Source organism: Natator depressus, chromosome 8 (assembly GCF_965152275.1).
Source record: "Natator depressus isolate rNatDep1 chromosome 8, rNatDep2.hap1, whole genome shotgun sequence".
Lineage (NCBI taxonomy): Eukaryota > Metazoa > Chordata > Testudines > Cheloniidae > Natator > Natator depressus.
This window is the reverse complement of record NC_134241.1, coordinates 65,330,918-65,353,892: the sequence shown is the minus strand read 5'-3', so window position 1 is coordinate 65,353,892 and position 22,975 is coordinate 65,330,918. Positions and strand designations below refer to the sequence as shown.

Below are 22,975 nucleotides of genomic sequence, written 5' to 3'. Positions count from 1 at the left end.
AAAGGGACAACACCCCTTTCCTTCTAGATAGCTGGACAGAGTGTTTCCCTTTCTTTACTTCTGACTAGCTGATGAACTAGTTTTAAGAGAACCCTCCAGCAAAATCGATAGCTAGTGAGATATAAAATCCTTTGTTATGCCTAAAATCTTTGGAAACACATTTTTCAAAATTGGTGAAATTTCATAAACATGTCTGTTGTTATGGTGGTCACACAAAGTAAATTAGTGTTCCCTTTTTCTAAAAGCAATGAACATTGTTATAAACACATTAAACCTCTGTGACTGATTAATTTAAAATAACATCTTTGTTTCAGTGAGTTAAATATGTAGTAATCTGGAATGATAACTTTATGAAGGCTTAAGAGTACATTTAAAATGTAAAATCAACTTAGAAATACTGATTAAGAGAATGTAAAACAGAGAAGAGCTGCATCATGTATTCCATAATATTTAATGTTGTATTCAGCAAGACAGCTGACTCGCCCTTCCTACAAAGTTTTTTTGCAACTAAATCTCTGACAAACTTCAGGGCATATCAAAAAACTTGTGACTGACATTTTTTATTTCCCAGTTTAGTGCTTTTAATTAGGTACCTTCTGCATATCCAGTCTTCACCATCTGGCATGGAATGGAAAACATGCTTCATTTTCTTTAGAAAGAAATTGCAGAAGTGTGTTTTTTCCAAATGTCATTTGCTTCATTTTGGTTCAGGGATTTGGCTGGAAGGGGGTGAGCAGGGTGTGGGAGGGAAGAGAGGAAGGAGACAGTGGGGAGAGAGAGGGCCCTGGGTGGAGTGGGGCGGGGCCTGGGACGGAGCAGGTGTATGCGAACCTCCCCAAGCAGCAGCTTCACCCACTGCCCATGACAGCAGGTAAGAGCGGGTCGACTCCCGCACACCCAGTGTGCACTGCAGTCTCCTTAGGCATGGGCCATATTTACAGAGCCAAATGCGCCAGCGCCGCACATTGTGCATGAGGGAGAGGGTGCAGGGGTCTCTGCGGAGAACTGAGTGTCTCCGCTGCCGTGAGTCTCAGTATCCTTTCCTGCCTCGTCCCTCCCCCGCCCTGGGCTGCAAGCCTGGACTGCCATCGGGCAAAGGGGCACCAGTTTAATAATACTGCGTAGGGCCCCATAAATCCTAAGGACGGCCCTGATTGGCTGAGACCTAGCCCAATATCCAAATTTTTGGTTTTAGATATTGAGAGAGGATTTTTCTCTCCTGACTTTGTGTAGAACATTCTACATTCGTTACCAGCACCAGTTTATATAATGTAATAGTAGTAAACTTAATGCTTGCTTTGTGATAAGGAAACCTTGTTCCAAACAAACGTAGAGAGTTTTTAATGTGTATTTGTAGGTTTCTAGTATTCAGAGAAACTTCCTGTGCATAAATGTCTTCAGAATTCAGGCTCTTATGGAAAGAACTATATTTAGACTGAACGTTACCTTTTTCCCCCTCAAATTGTGCAGAATGGAAGCTTCCTGTCTGGAGCTGGCCTTGGAAGGCGAGCGACTGTGTAAAGCAGGAGATTGTCGAGCTGGCGTGTCTTTCTTTGAAGCTGCAGTTCAGGTTGGAACAGAAGATCTAAAAACACTTAGTGCTATTTACAGTCAGCTAGGCAATGCTTATTTCTACCTGCATGAATATGCAAAAGCTCTGGAATACCACCACCATGATTTAACCCTTGCAAGGTAATTTTGTATTCCATTAGGTACATCCTCAATCTCTGTTCTGTTCTTGTGAAGATGAGCAATGGTTTGTTCAGTGAAACATTCATTGTTAATGCTTGTTAGAGACATTGATGTGCTAGTGGTGGGAGATTGGGTGGCGGTTAGTATTCTGGCAAATAATTTGGCTATCGCTTTACTGGGGAGATGTAGGGTTGCCAGATTTGTGACGGCTTCCTCTTTAAATCCATCAGTTCTTCACCCTTTCCTGTTTCTAAAGCTAACTCTACCTGGCTCTCCAAAAATTAAGCTGCCATTATTGTTTAATAGACACAGCTCACTAGTATATTTCTCTTTAAAACTAATAATGTGATGATGTGATTAAAATATACGAAGTATGTACATTTCATGTGGTGTTTCTACAGGTATCTTTTAACATTTTAAGCTTTTCATTACATATATTTGATTCTTTTTTCCAAGCCCTTCTAGTTTTCAGACTTCCATGTTTAAATTTTAAGTTTTCAGCAGTATAATCTAAAGAAGCTGTTCCTATACAACATTGAGAAAAAAATTATACCTTAAGTGCAGGAGGTCTGGATAATTGTTTGACTGTTGCATTTGAAATTTTTCCTCCCTCATGAAGACAAATGTTCTAATAGACCTTAATTTAGGTTCCGGGGAAGGTATGAACATAGTGCTATTACACCAAGTTGTGACACCTAACTATTCATTGCCAACTTTGCATAGTAAAGGTATCTAGAATTGACACATTAATTTGTATTGATTTCATCCTTGTCCCCCCAAAGACAAATTACAGCGGACAACAATTGTAGATTCAAGCCAGAGATTTCAGATTTCCAGAAGAAAAATAGCTTCTTGCATTGACATTTTTCCCTCTTTCTTTAGAGTACTATCACAATGATCTTCCAGGGTCCTGGGTTTTTTGGTGTAACATACCAATAAGTAAGCTGTGGCATATGTGACTGGTCCCCTCCAGGGTGCCAACAGAAACTGGGTTACCAATGTGCCCTCCTGACCCACAAGCCTGGGCTTCCTTTTACACTGTACTGCTGTGACAAGCTGCAAAGTCCTCTCTAGCCTGCTCTTTCACCAGCATACATACACAAAGGGATACATCCAGCTATAGTTAAATGCAGGCAGGCTCTCTGACCTGCCCCTGTATGGGAAGGCTCCAGCTAAGGTACCTACCAGCTCCTCAGGCAGACACCCCCTCTGGAGTATAAACCCAGAATTATTCCATTTTGTGCTGCACAGGGAACGGTATAGTGTAAGCTCAAAAAATGCGCCCCCTCCCACAGTGTGGAGAGGAATATGCAACAGTCTTTCACCCCAAGTTATGATTCTCACACCCTGGATTAGAGAAAGTGTAAAAAAAAAAAATTTATTACCTACAGAAGATAAATTTTTTAATTGATTATAAGGGATAGCAAATAGATCAAAGCAGATTACGTAGCAAATAAACAAAATACGTGAACTAAGCTTAATATACTAAATAGATTGGATATGAATAGCAGATTCTCACCTAAGTGATGATACAAGCAGGCTGCAGATTCTTAAGAGGCAAGCTGCACTTGCTTACAGCTTGGAATCCCCAGGTGTTCCATTCACAGGCTAAAAATCTCTTTAGTCTGGGTCCAGCACTTCTGCAAGTTCAGTCTTTGTTTCTTAGGTGTTTCCAGGAGTTGTCTTGGGTGGGGAGTCAGTAAAGAACCTCAATGATGTCACTCCCCTGCATTATATAGCTTTTACATATGGTGGGAATCCTGTGTTTCAAAGCTTGGTTCCCACGCCAGTCAATGGGAAAAATACTAAAATCCCAAGATGGAGTCCAGCACCAGGTGATCTGGTCACATGTCTCTATAGAGTCACAGCAGCCATCCCCCACTGTCTTTTTGGCAGGTTCACAGGAAGGCTCACCAGGTGAGACAAGCTTCTCCTAAATCCTATTGTTTCTTCTGGATGGCTCATTAACCTGAATGGGCCCTTCCCAGCCAGCCGTCTAGACCAGGGGTGGCCAACCTGTGGCTCTGGAGCCACAGGCGGCTCTTCAGAAGTGAATATGCAGCTCCTTGTACAGGCACCAACTCCGGGGCTGCAGCTGCAGGCGCCAACTTTCCACTGTGCCAGGGGATGCTCACTGCTCAACCCCTGGCTCTGCCACAGGCCCTGCCTCCACTTCACCCCTTCCCGCCCCTCCCCCCCACCCCCGAGCCTCCTGCATGCCACAAAACAGCTGATTGGGAGGGAAAGGGAGGCACTGATCAGTGGGGCTGCCGGTGGGTGGGAGGCGCTGGGAGTGGGGGGGGGGGGGGGAAGTGAGGGGGGGCTGCTGACTTATTACTGTGGCTCTTTGGCGATGTACATTGGTAAACTGTGGCTCCTTCTCAGGCTCAGGTTGGCCGCCCTTGATCTAGACTGAGAGCATTTTGCCTAGTGGGCATTGTCCAGGAATAGCTACCTGTGAAATAGATAAATAGTCAATATTCATAACTTCGGATACAAAAATGATACATGCATACAAATAGGATAATCATATTTAGCAGCCCATAACCTTTCCAGTGATACCTCACATGCCTTATCTTGCATAAAATACATCATAATTATGATATAATTATATCCTACTAATATCACTATGAAGAATATGGGGTGCAGTGTCACACCATACACAAAGGCAGTAAATAGCAGTTCTAATAAAATTAAAATAAATGTCCCCCAGTTTCTGCTAAGCTGAATTCTACAATTGAACTGTGTGTGTGCATATAATTTATTTATAAAAGAAAAATAAACCTATAACCTTATAAATTGTGAACGAAATGTGCACTTTATACTAGTGTAGATCTTATGAAGAGAAATAACCTTCCATGTAATTCTGTTTACAGTGCATTGAACATATATCTGTTGCAAATGTACAGGATTTACTGGATTATTGTATTCTTTTAATTTCAGGACCATTGGAGATCAACTAGGTGAAGCTAAAGCTAGTGGTAATTTGGGAAACACCTTAAAGGTGCTTGGGAATTTTGAAGATGCTATTGTTTGTTGTCAAAGGCACCTAGATATTTCCAGAGAGCTTAATGACAAGGTAAGAATGGTGAACATTCAGTTACTGTCAATCTGGCTGTAATTTTATAGAACAATAATTATAGAAGTAGTAGCACATACTGATGAGTCTTTGTATAGTGGTCTTGAGTGGCTTGTCATGTAACCACTTACATTATGAAGATACCTGCAAGTTTGAGTGCTCCTACTTAGGATATTACAGGTGGAAGCACCAGAGGCACAGGCACAACTGCTTTGTTGGGATGCTCTGGGGGTGTAACTCTCCAAAATGATCATAGCTCCCCATTAATAGTTGAGAAACTTGCTTTCTTTGGCTGATGGTTCTAATAGTTGATACAGCACAGAGCTGCACAGGATTTCAGAATCTTTCCGACATACTGATATTCTGTTCTAGGTTGGAGAAGCAAGAGCACTTTATAATCTTGGAAATGTGTATCACTCCAAAGGGAAAAATGTAGCCTGTGCTGGGACTCATGATCCAGGGGAACTTCCAGATGAAGTAAAGGCTGCATTACAAAAAGCTGCAGGTTATTATGAGTAAGTAATGATTTCAAAAGGCTGTGACTGAAAAGAGAAAAATCACTAGCTCAAGGAGCTTAGGAGCATATAAATAGTTTAAAATATTAAGAAACCTTCAGTGTTGTGAACTAAAGTATAGAGTAGCACCAGTTAATGGTACCAGCAACAATATGTTGGCATTTGGGATAAGTTAATAAAACATGAAAGGAGTAAAGGAGTCATACCTGGGGATTTTTTTTAGGGTGGTTTTGGTTTCATTCCTGCTATTTGCTTCTCTGTAATACCACGCAACTGTTATCTATCTCTACCTATTATAAGTTTCAGAGGGATAGCCATGTTAGTCTGTATCAGTAAAAACAACGAGGAGGCCTTGTGGCACCTTAGAGACTAACAAATTTATTTGGGCATAAGCTTTTGTGGGATATAACCCACTTCATCAGATGCATGGAGTGGAAAATACAGTAAGTAGGTATAAATATACAGCACATGAAAAGATGGGGGTTGCCGTACCAAATGGCAGGTCAGTGCTAACGAGGCCAATTCAATTAAGGTGGATGTAGCCCATTCCCAACGGTTGACAAGAAGGGGTGAATATCAACAGGGGGGAAATTACTTTTTGTAGTGCTAACAAGCCCTCTGTTGATACTCACCCCTTCTTGTCAACTGTTGGGAATGGGCTACATCCACCCTAATTGAATTGGCCTCGTTAACACTGTCCCCCCCACTTGGTAAGGCAACTCCCATCTTTTCATGTGCTGTATATTTATACTTGCTTACTGTATTTTCCACTCCATGCATCTGATGAAGTGGGTTATAATCCCACAAAAGCTTATGCCTAAATAAGTTTGTTAGTCTGTAAGGTGCCACAAGGACTTCTCGTTGTTTTTACCTGTTATAAGTCACTCCAACATCTTGGGGCACTGCCATCTGCTCAGAAACCAGGGTAAGAGATGAAAAGGTAAGACCTGTGCATCAGCAGATCTGAGTCGACATTTGGTCTTTTTCCTTAAGTAACCTTTACCCACTTTGTGCTGGAAACGCCACAACTGTCACAGGAGAATGGATGTACTTTGAGACTGGCTAGCAGGTTCTGAGCAGATGATCTTCCCCTGTTCCAAGAGTTGAGCCCACCAGCCTGTGGAGGATAAAACAGTCTAGTATCTGCTGGTATCAGACTAGATAATGCTTAGTGCTACGTCAAGGCCACTTAGCCAGTAAAGGGAAAATAATCTTTTCCTTTGTAGTAATGGGAAGACAAATTATTTTATGGCTTGTAGTTTCCTATGAACAACTTATTAGGTCTCTCTTTTTATTTTTTTTTCTTTCCCCCTCATCAGGGAAAACTTGACAATAGTGACAGAGTTGGGTGATAGAGCAGCCCAGGGACGTGCGTATGGAAATCTGGGGAATACACATTACCTTCTAGGCAACTTCAGGAATGCTGTTATAGCCCATGAACAGGTACAAGACTGTACTTCTATGGAATTTTGTTTACTTTAGCAGAACATTTTTCAGCTGTTGATTGATCCTTTGTATGCATGTATTGTCTCTGTAGACTTTTAAAATGCTAACTTACCATGCTTCATTGATACTTAATAGTACGGATTCAAGCACTTGTACAATCTTTTCAAGAGTTGTTTGCTTGAAGAACAAACAAATGTTGATATGAAGTGGTAAAGCCCTATAAACGTGTTCTTGCAGATAAATTTTGTGAAGTACAATAACTGAGTACATCAGTAAGATTCTGTGGTTTTTCAGCGTCTCCTAATTGCAAAAGAATTTGGTGATAGAGCTGCTGAAAGAAGAGCATACAGCAATCTTGGAAATGCCTACATATTCTTGGGCGAATTTGAAACAGCTTCTGAATACTACAAGTTAGTTAATTTATTTCTTTATATATAAACATTGTACCAATCCTTTTTTACATAATCAAAGTAGGCAAGTCTTTACCGCTGTTTAGTAATAATAATGCTTAGCATTTGATATACTGCTTTATAATAATCCTTACAACACAAATTGGGAGAGAATTAATTATTTAGTGCTTAACAGAATTTTAAAATTAATTTTCTAGTCATTTGACTGTTCAGCCTTTCCTAAAGTCTGGTTTTTTGTATTATGTCTTCTCTACCTTTTCTAGTAAGAGGGAATATTTAAAGGGGCACTTCTCCATAGTACAGGTTATTGCTTTCTGTTGACATGCTTTTACTAGCTTTCTCCTGTGTCCTAAGCGTGTTGCCTTGATACCCACCAAATTCTAGGATGACGATCCACAGACTTTAAGTACTTGTATTGAGATCGGTAGTGCATTAGGAAATAACTGAAACATGCCAAAGGCAGTCTTGCATAGTGGGCTGTATACTCATGCTTTATTCATGAACATCCCTTTTTTATCTGCTAATCTTCTGCACAGCAAGGCAAATATAGTTGCTGCACAGAGTTCAGTAAAATTAAGCTAAAATATCTGCATTCGGTAGGTTAGGTACATGGGCTACATATGAGTTCAGATTTCAGCTCTGAAGCCCAGGCCTCCTAATGTTTTCAAAAGGGAGCAGAACTGACCTGAACATTGCTGACTCAGTTAACTGTTTGACCAATCAAGTCAATCCTTGTTGAGCATTAGGGATTGGCTGCCTTGATAGCTGCAGAAGTATCTTAACACTACCTACTCCTATTGATTAAACATTTACTGTTTCTGTTATTTTCTAAAGTTGGCAGCAGACTTTGTAAATTATACTCTGGATTTTTTTTTTTATACAGTGAAGAAAATCAGCATAAATAATGCAGTAATGAAGCAGCTGGCTAAAGTTAGAATATGCAGTTTAAGGGCCCAGTCCTCCTCCCATTGAAATCAATGGGACTTTCCCCCTCTCCCCCATTTTAAGGTTTGAGATAAATGGGAAGTGGAAAAACTGTAATTATTCTCTTGTGGGATGATTATTAGCAGCTAATTTGCAAAACCAAGGTTGGATTTTACCATTTTACCCAGACAACTGTATTGATTTCAGTGGGGTTGCACAGGTATAGTGACAGATCTGAAAACAGAATTTTTCCTATAGTGATTTTGTGAGGCTAATAATCCACTCTCTTAGAAAGACACTACAACTGGCTCGACAGCTTAAAGACAGAGCTGTGGAAGCACAGGCTTGTTACAGTCTTGGAAATACATACACTTTGCTCCAAGACTATGAAAAAGCAATTGACTATCATCTGAAGCACCTTACAATCGCTCAGGAACTGAATGATAGGTAAGTCCTTTAGAGCCAATATTGTATATTTAACTTAAGGGATAATAGGATACCCTTCGTCTCCTATAGTTGTTCTGTATATGGAACTTGCATTGAAATCAATACGAGTTCCCAGCATGGATTGGCTATAGGATTACACCCTTCAGAGGAAAAAGTGGTAGTCTTAAAGGTATCACATTAGTGAATCCTGAGATGAAAGGTAGACTTTGTGCAGGTGCATTGAGATGAAGAGTAGCCCGTGACTTATGGAATCACTGTTACTGTTAGACTGACTTCCACCTCTGTCGGTGGTTGGTTGTTAAGGGAAGACGCAGCCGCTCTCAATCTTTACTTTGAAACTAATGATTGCTATAATTTTGCAGCCTTCTCATACCAATAGATACGCTTTTGTGCCTTCACTGGGGAGGAATGAATTGGAAAGAAAAGGACAAGTCCACTAAAACGATATAGTTTTAAAATGCAGATAATTTTTAAGCCCTGTATTTTAATATTCAGGGCAACTAAAATTGCTTTGTAATTTTTAAATGTTATGCTTATTGATTTGTAGAGAAAGACAAGTGTTAAAGAGAATGCAATTCAAGCAAAAAATGCTTATGAACTGGGTTACAAAATGTGGTCCCTATGCATTTTTAAACTCTTGGGTCCTTTGCATCATTATCCGCATCTTGTCATTTGAGTCATAATGTTCACAAGACTGAAGGAGTTATTTGTCCGTTCTGTAATGTAAAAAATCAAAGATCTCACCTTCACAAAATTGCTAATTTAAATAGTAAATGTTTTAAATGAACACTGAATAGATGGTTTAAATACTTGGTTAAATGTCTTTCAGTAGTGACTATAATGTACGTAATATTTTGGTGTTTGGTAAGCATTTCCTATGCTTACTGGGCCCAGCAACAGATTCTGTCCCAGAAGTTACAGCATGAAATTCTGACCACCTGGGATTACAACTGAATGTTTGCTTAAATGTATTACAGAATTGGTGAAGGAAGAGCATGCTGGAGTTTAGGAAATGCGTACACAGCATTAGGAAATCATGATCAAGCTATGCACTTTGCAGAAAAGCATTTAGAAATTTCAAGAGAGGTATGACTTGCGCATTCTTATGTCTTGGCTGTTGGCTTTTCCTCTTGAAGATCTTTCTCATGTCAAACATCCAGACTGCATGACACACTGTGTTTGTTTGGAGGAAGAAAATAAAAAATCTGTGTCAAAGTAGTGTCATCTGGGCCGGGTTAGTTTACAGGGGCCCCAGTAAATCTGTGTGAAGAGGAAAAATAGTTGTGGCTTTGTGCATGTTTGCACCTAATGCATTAGTAAAAAGATTCAGGAACAATCTTTCTATATAGAAATGTCACCACTGTGGTGGTGTCAAGGCCATAAACCCAAAGTAATCGTGTAATATTCTTGGAAAGCAAAAGGTACGGCATTCGTAGATTTTCTTAAATATCAACAAAAATTGGCAAAAATAGCAACATATAAGTTGTCAGTAGACTAATTCTTCACTTTCTATTTTCTGTCACCTTATGAAATGCTGTTCGCTTTCTCTGGTGCATCAGTCAACTTTGCCTAAATGCACACCAGATTTTAAGATGTTGAACAGAAACTTTAAATCCATAAGCAGTGTGTTCTCATTTTGCAGTTGTGGGCTGAGATGTATATATCCACCTCAGCCGACAATTGCAAAATGAGAACACACGCGCACGCATATGTATATACACACACATGCTTGCTGTGTGTTTGATTTTGATTCATGGGATAGGTGCTCAGAGCATGCAACTGATACCAATAGTTACATTTTTAGAAATTGGAGGAAATAAATAATAATCAAATAAATATATTCAAATGTACTTGGTTGCAGGTAGGGGATAGAAGTGGAGAATTAACAGCTAGACTTAACCTCTCAGATCTTCAAATGGTGCTTGGTCTAAGCTACAGCACAAACAACTCCGTGATGTCAGAAATCCATGCTGTAGATAATAGTTTGAATGGTAAGTGTTTCCTTCCAGCATATTTTTTTAGATGAAGTTGAGAGGAAAAAATGATTGCTCCTTTATTGTGTACAGAGGCTTTTGAATTTGTGTTTCTCACTCCCCTGTCCCCCTTCCTCCTCCCCACGTCCAAGTATCTGCTTGTTCCATTTGGAATATTGGGCCTTTCTGCTTTGTGTGTTTGGAAGATTTGCATCATGGTATCGGACAGCCTGTGTTGCAGGCCTGTCTCTCTCCTCTCCACAAGTTGAATGGTCTAAATCTGAATGTTCCCCAACCACTTCATTTAAGGGGAGAAGAGAGGCTGATGTTGCTATGCAGATCCTCCAAAAATGTCAGTCCTCTAATAGAGAGACATTTGAGGACCTGACTTTTTTCCAAATTAGAGGAAAAAACGCTTAATACAATCCCATTTTTAAAAAAATTAAAAGCAACATTTATATGCATCTTAATAGAGCTGGAAAGGATGCAAACAGTTTGATTTTTGCTCTATAGTCCATTGTTTTCATTTGTCTTTGTGGCTAATTTTTTTTTTAAATGAGAGCAAATATATAACAGCTTTTTTTTTTTTTTTAATTTGAGATACGACTAATTTTGTTTACTAGCTTACAGGTTTTGCCTTGCCTCCTTTGTCCATAGCATTCTTACTGGCACTGGGGAGCTGACGACAAAAATTGTGGGCTCTTCTGATGTCCCTTTTCCTCTGTCTAAGCTCCTTAATCAAACCTTTCTCTCCCTGCTCCCATCCACGGTTGTGTAGCCTCTTCAAAACTCAGCTGATTTTCTGTGACTTTGTAGTGTAGTGTAATGTCAATTCTTTTTAGAAAGTGTGTGGTATTTTGATGCCAGAGCATAGCATTCCTGGATCAAAGAATCTTATTACAAGGAGACAGTCTATATTTGTGTTTTAAGGTAATTAGCCTTCAACTCTGAAGTGCAAAACCAAGTGTTTTCAGCCTGTGTAATCTACAGATGTTTACTTCATGCTAATATTTTTTATTACATCATTTTGGAACTTAGAATTACCGTGTCTTAAACCTTAAATGGTATATACCACAACATAGCTTTGAAATGTAGAAAATGTATCCTTCCCCTTCATAGGCAACCAACTTATTTAGTCTTATTTAATCTCTTCCCAAAGGTGCAAGATCCAGAGTAGGACGCCGTCACAGTATGGAAAACATGGAACTTATGAAATTAACACCTGAAAAGGTTGGCACTTCCTTCCTTTTTTTTCTGTTCTGAGTAGAAGAATTGCAGTAATGTTTCATAGCTTTCAGTGCACCAGTGCTGTGAAATGCCTAACGTGGATCATTCCAAATAAATTCTTCATTTAAATGATAGGAGCATGGGTTTTAGGGCAAGATCATCAGAAATTGTATACAAACCCCTTTAAAAGTGGCTAGTAAAATCTTGATCAATGAAAGGAAGTGTCAGGTACAAATCTAGAGAAGTCAGAGACGTTCAATAAACTAGTTGTGGCAAAGAGTATTCATGGTCAAAAGCACAATGGTAGCAAAGTCAGTCCTGTGTAATGGTTTACTGGAGGATGTTTTCTCAGGGTTGTAGAATTTATTTTCTGCAGTACACATTAGAAGCATGTAGGGAGTAGGTATTTGCCCTAAGAGCTTCACTTCTTGACTACACAGGTAAACTGATTCAAAATAAAATGAAGGGGAAGCTGTCCAGAGATTAGTAGAGCAATCATTCCTTGGCTATGAAACAATTCCATATTTTTATTTATGTATCACATTTTTATAGTTTTTTTTTGTTTGAGGCTCTCAGAACACTTTGCAAACAATCAAGCCTTTCATATCCATGTTAAGTAGATATATTTTAGAAATGTAAAAGCTGAGGCACTGGAAGGTTCACTGCAAGGTCACACAGGAAGTCTATCAGAGCTGGGAATAGAACAGAGGTCTCCTGACGAGGAGTGATGTACCTTAACCTCAAGGCAAGAGTTACCTAAAATGAACCTGTTTGCCTGACAAACCAAGTTGACAATTTTGTATAAATCCATGTTTCCCAAAGGATTTTAATGGGAGGTTGGAACTTCTACTTCAATCTCCATCCTGGGATACTATTCATCCCCATCTCCTCCAATAGTACAAACCTGTTCTCTAGTTTTGCAGATAAGAGGGTTAAATCTCTTCCAGGACAGACATGTTGGGTGGCTGATGGTGCTGAAGTTTAAGTCACTTCTTGCACTCTGAGCCCCTGCTGGGACTGATATGGAAGATCCTAAGTTTGGCCTCCAGCCTGCATCTCCCACAATGTACTGCTGAACATTCAGCTAGTTCCAGCTGAAGTTTTTTATCCTGTACCGCTCTGATCACTTAAACCGTTGCTTAGGTGATAACTTTTAAAAATATAGATTCTGTATGTAACAGTATAGCCTGGGGTACTGTGTAATGAGAGTTTTCCAGTGTGCCTTTATAATAAACCAAAACTAAATATCATAGCATAGCTGTAACAAAGGACTCCTTTCAAAATACTACTCTTACAAACTCAAGAGAAGGAGTTGAGGGATGAGGTTCCAAAGGCATAATGGGGGGGAAAGCCCAGCTAAGGAGCCTGCTCTTTGGAGTTTAGATAAGGCCTAAACCAGAGGATCTGAAAGACCTTAAGATATGGCTAGAATATCCAACATGAAGAGAATGTACAAATAAGAAGGGGTTAGTGCCAGCCAATGAATGGCTTTGTCAGAACCAGAATATTTGTTTAGTCTTTATAAGCTTTTAATGCAGCTGTACATAATTATGTCAAGAGGGCAAAAAATATTGGCACACTAATCTCTGAGTAGGAGTCTGCCTTACAGCATTAACCAGACTTAGGTCCCTGATATCCTTCTGTTTTGGCAGCCACCTCTGCTTTCACAGCCATGCTGCTGCTGTTGTCTGGCATCTATGCAACAAGGGAGAAGTTTGATTTTAAAATTCAACTGCATAGCTTCCCATGAAAAAGCTCTAAAAGGCTCCTATGTCACAAATATTGAGTGTCTTTTGGAAGCTACCATTGATTTGTAATTATCACCGAATTTTTGTTTTAGAAAAGCATTTTGAGGGGAATTTGTTAGAGACGCAAATGTGTTTTGTATTTTATTCTGTTATGTGAGGATGAAATCATTGAGCACTTAATTCCTTTTTTGTTGTTGCTTTTGTGTTGGACCACTTGGAGTTGCTCCCTTATCCCCAATTCCTTTTCCAAGCCCTACTTCTGGGGGCTTTCTGTGTTCCCAGGGGAGGACTCAGTGTAAAACTGGTTGGGTATATGTTGAGTTGTGTCATTGTTATTTTGCCAGACCATTGGGCTAGGCTGGGAATTTTTAATGATAAAGTGTGGAAAATGCCAGCAAAGTCTGCCAAATCTTCCTGCACACTTCAAGCACGCAAAGTAACAGCTTTCCTGCCTATTGCTATGTAGGAAATCCTTCCTGTTAGTTTCTAATGCAAATGTAATCAAATGGTATGTTTTGTCAACCAGGTGTCAAATTGTGATTCATATATATTAAGTATAGTGTGTCCTCTTGCTGATCTGCAACTGTGTTCTTCTGGGGAGACAGGATTTCAGGCTGGGGATTCCCAATGTCAAAGGTTGAACCAGACAGCTAAATTCATCCCAGTGAAGCCAGTGGAGTTGCATGTGATGAATTCAGCCCATAAGGTTTGATACAGATTATCAAACCGTTCATTTCATAATCATCTACCATGTAGAATTGCTACGCTGTGTAAAAGGACCTTGTTCAAGGCCCTGGCATTGCTGGATATAATTATGATTTATTAGGGTTTTTATGAACATAACAATTTTGGGTGATTTATAACACTGCCGATACTCTAATCTGAAAAACACATCAATGTCAAACTTGGTGTTAGTGGGACTGGTTTATGTGCACATTGAGGAGGAAGAGAGAAGGTACTGGTCTCCCTTTCAGGAGTCCATCCTTCTGGGGGGAACGAAGAAGAGCGGCCAATTCTGGCTTGAGGAGCAGGTTCTTTAGGTGCTCGTGGCTCAATAGTACAGAAGACTCCCTGACAGCACATCTAATAAGGTCCTCGCTTGCAGTTCACACAGATTCTAGAAGTAGAGCCCTGCAAATCAGTGGATATCCACAAATATCCACATCCGTGGACCATTTTTGCGGATCGTGACTGGATGCAGATACAAAATTTAATTTCTAAAGGCCTGCGGATATCTGCAGATTATTTTTGTGGATAGTGGATCAGATGCGGATATAAATTTTGTATCCGCGCAGGGCTCTACCTAGAAGTGTGAAACTAATTAGATGCCAGACATGTGGGAATACCAATCTGTAACCTCAGTTTCGAAATACTAGGGGAGAGGAGAGTTTATATGTAGGTTTCTTTAAAAAACAAGAGACTAGTTTAAAGGGAAATCTGAATTGCTTTACAAAATACAAGAACTTGGGGTCACCAAATTAAATTAACGGGCAGCAGGTTTAAAACAAGCAAAAGGAAATATTTCTTCACAAAATGTACAGTCAACCTGTGGAACTCTGCAAGAGGATGTTGTGAAGGCCAAGACTATAATAGGGTTAAAAAAAGAACGAAATAAGTTAATGGAGGATAGGTTCATTAATGGCTATTAGCCAGTATGGGCAGGGATGCAAAACCATGTGCTGAAGTGTTCCCTAGCCTCTGTTTGCCAGAAGCAGGGAATGGGGTAACACGGGATGGATCACTTAATGATTACCTTTTCTATTCATTCCCTCTGAAGCACCTGTCTGAAGGCAGGATGCTGGGCTAGATGGACCATTGGTCTGACCCAGTATGGCCGTTCTTATGTTTCTTATGTTAAGGGGTTTGACTTTGAGGAAAAGACAAGTTTACTTAAAAAAAAATGCTCTAGCATTTCAATTTACAACTTAAGTTACAGTTCTAAATTTCACTGACAATATTGAAAGATTTTAATTCTTTTCCAAGCCTTACTGCTGGGAGCTTTCTGTGTTCCCAGAAGAGGACTCAGTGTAAAACTGGTTGGGTATATGTTGAGTCTCTCTCTCTCTTACTTTTGCAGGCATCTGTATTTTGCAGCACTCTCTGAATGGAATGTTCTTTCTTTGATTCACTGACTTTGAGCTCATTTCTATTGTGCAGTATCACTACTGTATGTTAGAGATAATAGAGGACTTCATAGTCACAAGTCAGGTGATGTGACCTAACAGTTAAATTTTGTTCATCCATCTATTGAAAAGGAAATATAACCTAGAGATTCTTCACTGATGGGGAGTGAAGCTAATTAGATGATAGGCAGCAGCATATGTAAAGAAGGGTTGTTTCATCTGACTCTTGTTTTCTTAGATTCAGAACTGGAACAGTGACATTCTTGCTAAGCAGAAACCCCTGGTTGCCAAACCTTCAGCAAAGCTGCACTTTGTAAATCGATTAAAAGGAAAAAAGTACAAAAATGGCACATCCTCCAAAGTTCTGCAGGATGCTAGTAATTCTATTGATCATCGACTTCCAAGCTCTCAGAGGGTATGTTTGGAGAACTAAAGCTTAAACAGGTTTAATTGTTTGTTCGGTGAAAATTTCTATAGCACAAATGAGTGCTCATTTCTGGAGTGTGTTAATTTCAGTTCTTATTGTTTACTTGATCAGAAAAAAGTGATTAAAGTACAGTAATTCCTCGCTTAACGTTGTAGTTATGTTCCTGGAAAATGCTACTTTAAGTGAAACAATGTTAAGCAAATCCAGTTTCCCCATAAGAATTAATGTAAATAGGGGGGATTAGGTTCCAGGGAAATTTTTTTACCAGACAACTTTTTTTTTTAATTATATATACACACACAGAGTATAAGTTTTAAACAAACATTTTAATACTGTACACAGCGATGATGATTGTGAAGCTTGGTTGAGGTGGTGGTAAAAGGGTGGAATATTTCCCAGGGAATGCCTTACTGCTAAATGGTGAACCAGCACTCGGCTGAGCCCTCAAGGGTTAACAGATTGTTGTTAATGTAGCCTCACCCTCTACAAGGCAGCATGAATGGAGAGAGGAGACGCAGCATGCCAGAGACACGGTGGGTCTCTGTGTGTGAGAGAGAGAGAGAGACGGGGGGGGGGAGAGAGAGAGGCGCATTGCCCCTTTAAGTACGCTGAGCCCACTGTAAGTACACTACCTTTTTAAGTAGATCAGCAAGTTGAGACAGCAGCTGCTGCCAGCAAGCTCCCTCTGTGTGTTCCCCTGCCCCCGCTCTGTGGAGATGAGGTATGGGGAGGAGGGAGACAAACACCCTGACATAGCACCCCTCTTTCCCCCCTCTCCCCCATGCTGCACAGAAAGCAGGAGGCTCCTGGGAGCAGCTCCAAGGCAGAGGGCAGGAGTAACACACGGCAGTGGGGGGAGGGACAGCTGAACTGCCTGGCAATTGATAGCCTGCTGGGCAGCTGCTGCAGAGGGAACTTAGGGGAGCTGATGCAGGGCTGCCAGTCCACCCTGGTTCCAAGCTCCCACCTGCTAGCTCCAATGGGCTGCTCTTTCTGCAAGCAGTGGACAAAGTAGGCTGCTGCCAAACAATGTTATAAGGGAGCATTGCGCAACTTTAAATGAGCATGTTCTCTAATTGATCAGCAACGAAACAATGCTAACCGGGATGATGTTAAGTGAGGAGTTACTGTACAGAACTAGCTTTGTCTAGATTAATATATATATGTTCAATTTCGTATTAAATTTGAAAGAAGTGAAGTAAAAAGAATTAAGTTAACTTGATCGAGGTCAGAGGAGAGAATCCATTTGTGATAATGAGAACTAGAGCAGCAACTGGAAACACGTCTTTGACTTATGCCTGGCAGTTTTAGTTTCCTGGTGACTACTAACTCTGCCATGTAATGCTCACATTTCAATTGTTTTAAAAAATCTTCCACAAGCAAGCTTTTTTGTTGACTTGATTACCTTCCATTGTAATGTGTTTAAACAATATCCAAGTATCAAACATGAACAGATTCAACTGCCACAGCTTCTGCATTACAGTTCAATAGGAGACAATCATAACCCAAAGTTTCCCTGACTCTCTTGCCTATCTTTTCAGAAAAACAGTCCTGATATGACTGGAGATGAAGGGTTCTTTGACTTGCTGAGCCGGTTTCAAAGCAACAGGATGGATGATCAGAGATGCTGTTTCCAGGAGAAGAGCAGAATGACAGCTGCAGCAGCATCCTCCACCCCATCTAAAACAATGAGAAAATGTACGGTTTTTTTTATTGTTTGAAAATATCTACCCAAATAATGTGCCTCTGGTTTGGGTTGATGTCAGTCTTTTAAACTGTTCTAACACACAAGATTTACTGTTCCAAGACATTTCCAGACTAACTTGTTTGCTTTCTCCTTCCACCTTTAGCCTTCTCTACTTCCATGGTCTCACCACACACTGATGAATTTTTAGATCTACTTGCAAGCTCACAGAGCCGCCGCCTAGATGATCAACGAGCCAACTTTAGCAATTTACCTGGGCTTCGTCTCAATCAGCACAACAGTCAGTCAGTCCTTAGCCACCTAATGGCTAGCAACAACAGAGAATCAGATGATGACTTCTTTGATATCTTAATAAAATGTCAAGTAAGTCAACAAGAACAGTATGTGGAAAAAATTCTGCTCAGTTATATGGGAGGGTCAAAAGAACTGGGTGTTCATGTAATTTGCCCCCACAAGGCCTCATTTACCTCATCTCAAAAATGGGGATAATGCCTATATCTGTAGCGCACTTCGAAATTGATATATGAAAAGCACTCTAAAAGTGCTGGGTGCTGTAATATGTGCAGAGTTGGAGAGAAAATTCAGTGAGGTTTTTTTCATGTTTTTAACTTATGTCACTGCAATATTTACACTCAACATCAGTAAGACTCTTGATACTAGAAATATTAGGCTCTAATTTCAATCTGTGAATGAAACCTTCCTATTTAATCTTCTAGAATATATTGAAATGATGAGTACATTGAGGTTCTTCGGCTGCTTGCTCATGTCAGTTCCATGGTAGGTGTGCATGCGCAACATGCACAGTTGCTGGATGTTTTGTCCTTAATGGTAGCGATAGGGGCTGGCCCCATCACCTCCTGGAGCCTGTGATTATGCGCCAGTATAAGGGGCACTGCTTGTCCCCTGCTCTCTGTTCCTTCTTATTGCCTGGGATGGTTGCTGGAATGTTTCTTGCCTTGCAGGCTTTCCAGTGGGTTTTGGACTTTGTTGTTCTGTATATAGTTAAAAGTTTAGTTGTTAGCTGTAGTTAGCTAAAGTAGATAGCAGTCCCATATCGGGACATTGTCATAAGGATGGGGCATGCCCTGGTCCCCAGATTTCAGACCGTCTGCTGCCTATGTTAAGTCCATGCCAGTGAACAACCCCTATTCAAGCTGCTTAAAGTGCCTCGGGGAAGCCCACATTAAGGACAGGTGCAAAATCTGCAGGGCTTCAGGACATGCACACAAAAGGACAGGGACATTCGTTTGAAGGCCCTGTTACTGGAAGCAGCACTTAGACTGACCTTGGAGTTGTGCTGCTCTGATTTTGCACCGAGCAATCAGCTGTGGTACGGAGTACTCCCCTGGCACCATTCACTGTCTTCGATGCCAAGGAAGAGGCACAAGAAACTGTGCACCAAAAGAGGGCGCTCCCCAGTGCCAAAGAGGATAGGTGGAGAGTGACTGATGAGGTGATACCTGTGCCGGGCCATGTGTCCTCCCCAGAGCTGCGCTCTGTAGTGGCGACTCCACCCAGGGCAACAAGCCCAGTCCAGGACTCAACGCTGACTCCTGGGAGCAGTCAGGGCACCCTACGCCTATGAGTCCCATCAACACTGGAAGCATTGCAGGCAGCAAGGGACCTAATGTCCCTCCTGGTGCTGCTCATGCTCTGAGATCCTCTCAACCGGCTTCCTCAGAATTGTCGAAGGTTGTCCCCACCAGAGAGAGACCCTCCATGGGCCCACCTCAGTGGTCTCTGATATGCCACTGGTCTTCCGCTTCACAGCACTGATCCCTACTTTGTGACACACATCCACGGTCCCATGTCACTGGCTCCACAGCACCAGTCTCCAGCTCCCCCATCATAGCTGACAGGCGGAAGTGGTAATGGCTCCATGGTCTCCGCAGGAGGAGTTCTCTTCGGAGGCCAGGGATGAATTCATCCTGAGGAGACACCAGCATCAGACTTTGGCGCCAGACCTTCTGCAGATGCTTGGCGACTGGGGCAGTGGTTGGTGTAATGGCAATCGGTTCCCTCAGATGCCAGAATCCTACTCCCAGCTGTCACCTTTGGTTGTATCCAAGAGGCGAACCACTGTGCCACCCCAGCTGGTGCTGGACGCAGACTGCAACCCCAGTCCCAGTGGAGGCAACCCCAGTAGTGGAGGAGGAACCAGTCCCTCCTATGGTAGTAGCCCCTTCCTCATCATCCCTAAATGTGGAGGTCACAGGTCCTGCCAACCCACTGCCACCATATGACTTCAGGGTTCATCAAGAGCTCCTTAAACAGGTTCCCACAAGCTGGAGGTGGAGGAGCCAAAGGAGCCCATGGACAGCCTGTTCAACATTTTAGCTGCAGCAGCCCCCTCCCAGTCCATGAAGGGGTGTTGAAGGTGGTTAGGACGCAGTGGCAGAGCCTCCATAAGGACAAAACTTTTTAATACAGAGAAGCTATGAAATATTTCTACTACTTAGTTAACATGAGTGATCTGAAATGTCAGGCTGGGTCCAGAACAGAAAGAGGATTAAACGGAATGTAATCATTAGTTCCTTTTCTTAACACTGAAGATCCTGAATTCTACCCTAAATCTGTTGCCGTAGCCACAGAAGTGCCACACTTTGCATCAGACTGATGGCAAATTGTGGAAATAAAGTTAGAGAATATTGTGTAGACTTCTATTCAGTTTTAAAAATAACTGCACACTCCTGTGCAGTCAGTACAGCATTAACAATATGTACTTCAGCACATTACTGTAGTTAAACCATTGCAATAGGCCAGATGCTTTAAAATAAGTTGGTAAAAATGTGCCTGTATCCAAAGGAAGGAAGACGTATAATAGGTAGCTAGTAGCCTGGTGGCTTACTGATGTGTGTGTGTGTGTGTGTGTGTGTTTTGCAGAATTGCCTGCTTTCCATTCTGTATAATGTGTACTTTCATGTTGGAAAGGCAGATGCATTTAAGGTGGTGCAGGTGTTTTTCTTATCAGGCCTTTGTGAGGTCTTACACTTAGTCCAGAAAAATGATTTGGGTTTTTCCAGTGTGAGGAAAATATTTACACTCCCTATTGGAGATAATAGGGGTTGCACAGGCTGAAGTCCACAGCAGAATTTGGTGCTAGGAAAATTACTACTATTTAGTCCAGCACTACTAGGACACATTTTAAGTGTGTTACTGCCAGAGGGGGAGGGATGTAAAACAGTGTCCTCAGAATCATAAAAGGTTGGAAGGGATGGCAAGGGTCATCTAGACACAGGATTTGTTGTGTCTAAACCATCCAAGACAGATGGCTATCCAGCCTCCTTTTGAAAACCTACAGTGAAGGAGCTTCTACACCCTCCCTAGGTAGAATGTGAAATCTGTTGTGATGAGAAGATTGCTGTAAGGAATTACTAAAGGGCATGGCAGCAGACCATACAGATATACTTACAGAAACTACTGTGAAGCCAGATAAGCTTTACCTCTTCAGTTTGCTCAATGTTTTACTGTGCTTTTAAGTGAATATAGCAAAACAAGAGAATCTGTAGCCAAAAAAAGCTTAAACTAGAGGGTTCCACCCACCTTTCCCTTGCTAGCAGTGGAGTTGGATCAGAGCCAGAATTAACTGGTTCTTCATCTTTTATGTAAGACGCAAGTGTGCATAAACTAATCCTAGTTAAGGATCCTGCTACAGGTTTGTTTGTGGTATTTAATTTAATGTTTTTAAAATAAATGTCTCTTCTTCCATTCCTCTCCTGTTTGATTTTCCATTTTATTCCTGAATTGCAGAGTTAAACACATAGCTGAAGCCTTTTGCAATTGTATCCTACTTTAACTACAGGAGTGATGTCAGATCAAATTGGGAATGGAAATTAACTCTCTTACATGCCCTCGTGTAATGGCACTAATAAGGTTGAGGGAGAGTCTAGTGTCCATATAGATAGAAAATAGGAATACAAAACTAAAATATTGTAAGGTTATTGCTCACCTTTCCTTGTCACCAACATATTCCCCTACGAAAAAGGTTATTCTCTTCATACTTACTACTCACACCTCAACGGGCTTACAAGAAACTAAACTAAACCACATTCTTAACTTCACACACAACTCTAATACAGGATGTTTTTGATGAGACATCTTCAATGGGTATGTTATAGTATTTCCCATTCAACTGCTAGAGGGGAGGGAAGGGTTTGAGTTGCCTGCACACCTGGTAAGTGGATGAGGCATTATACCCTTAGTATTAATCCTGCCAGTATTCTAGAGGCAATATTACTATAATTTTATTAAAACCCCTGTGGTTTTACTAATAAGAAATCCTGATGGCTTTTAATGAATCTGTTCCTGTGCATAAAAATAAACTTTCTGCAGTGAGAAAATACAGAATATTAGCAATGAAATAGTAATCGTATTATTGTATGAGCTTTTGCACTTCTGACAGGCACTGGTTAAATTTTTAACCCTTGTTAAATCTTTAGGGTTCCAGATTAGATGATCAAAGATGTGCTCCACCATCAACTGCCACAAAAGGACAAACTGTACCTGATGAAGATTTCTTCAGCCTTATTTTGAGATCACAGGCCAAGAGAATGGATGAACAGAGAGTCCCTTTACCCTCGAGTACAAAGAGACCAAATCCTATCAAAGACTTTTAGAAAGAGAAGCCTGGTTGGAATTTCAACTATAGAACAAAGATTAGGGGATCAGATTGTACTGTAATTTTTAACAAAGTCTATCACTTTCCTTTGTTTGCAGGGAAAACGATAATATACCTTTAAAGGAAAATGGGTTTTGTAGCACTAATAACATTTGGATATTCCGTTCAAAGTGTATTAGTTTTACTTTTTTAAAATAGTGCTAGTAAACTGACAGTTGTACACTCTTGTGATCAGTGTTCTGCAAAAGGTACAGTCTACAGTTGCTACTACTGCTAGAGATTAACTGTATGTCAAGTTTAAATGAGTCACTGAGTACTTTAGATAGTTAAAAGAAAGTGGATAGCATTGTTATCAATAAGATGTAGTGTTTAAGGTACTCTGCTTCATTGATTAAAACACTACAAGTTTATAGCAGTTTAAATTAACAGTAATACAAATTTCATAGTTCTATATGTCCTTTAAAAACTTTTTTTTATACCAGTTTTTTTTTAAACCCACAAACTGAGGAATAAATTACCTGACTGCTCTCATGTGTGTGCCTGGAATCTACTGAAAATCTAACTGGGATTGGGAAAAGTCGTTCTCTGCAGAACTCAGGTCAGTAAAAGTCTTGTTATGATGAGCTATCTTGGTACCTGAA

The 22,975-nt window shown here is 40.7% G+C and overlaps 1 protein-coding gene across 5 annotated transcripts in view; it reads left to right on the top strand.

The window, feature by feature from the left end:
• GPSM2 (G protein signaling modulator 2) overlaps positions 1-22,844 on the top strand; it is a 58,621-nt gene extending 35,777 nt beyond the window's left edge. For 3 of the 5 annotated variants that reach the window (XM_074961210.1, XM_074961207.1, XM_074961208.1), the window contains 13 exons: positions 1,471-1,692; positions 4,636-4,771; positions 5,144-5,286; positions 6,606-6,729; positions 7,027-7,142; positions 8,358-8,513; positions 9,491-9,599; positions 10,375-10,504; positions 11,646-11,716; positions 15,823-15,999; positions 17,553-17,709; positions 17,862-18,079; positions 22,156-22,839. In XM_074961210.1, coding sequence (XP_074817311.1) covers positions 1,472-1,692; positions 4,636-4,771; positions 5,144-5,286; positions 6,606-6,729; positions 7,027-7,142; positions 8,358-8,513; positions 9,491-9,599; positions 10,375-10,504; positions 11,646-11,716; positions 15,823-15,999; positions 17,553-17,709; positions 17,862-18,079; positions 22,156-22,332 — 1,935 coding nt within the window. In that variant the 5' untranslated portion in view covers position 1,471 and the 3' untranslated portion in view covers positions 22,333-22,839. Of the gene's footprint in view, positions 1-1,470; positions 1,693-4,635; positions 4,772-5,143; positions 5,287-6,605; positions 6,730-7,026; positions 7,143-8,357; positions 8,514-9,490; positions 9,600-10,374; positions 10,505-11,645; positions 11,717-15,822; positions 16,000-17,552; positions 17,710-17,861; positions 18,080-22,155 lie in introns of all 5 variants that reach the window. The other 2 variants (XM_074961209.1, XM_074961211.1) reach the window with 2 other exon arrangements.
• The last annotated feature ends 131 nt before the right edge of the window (positions 22,845-22,975 follow it).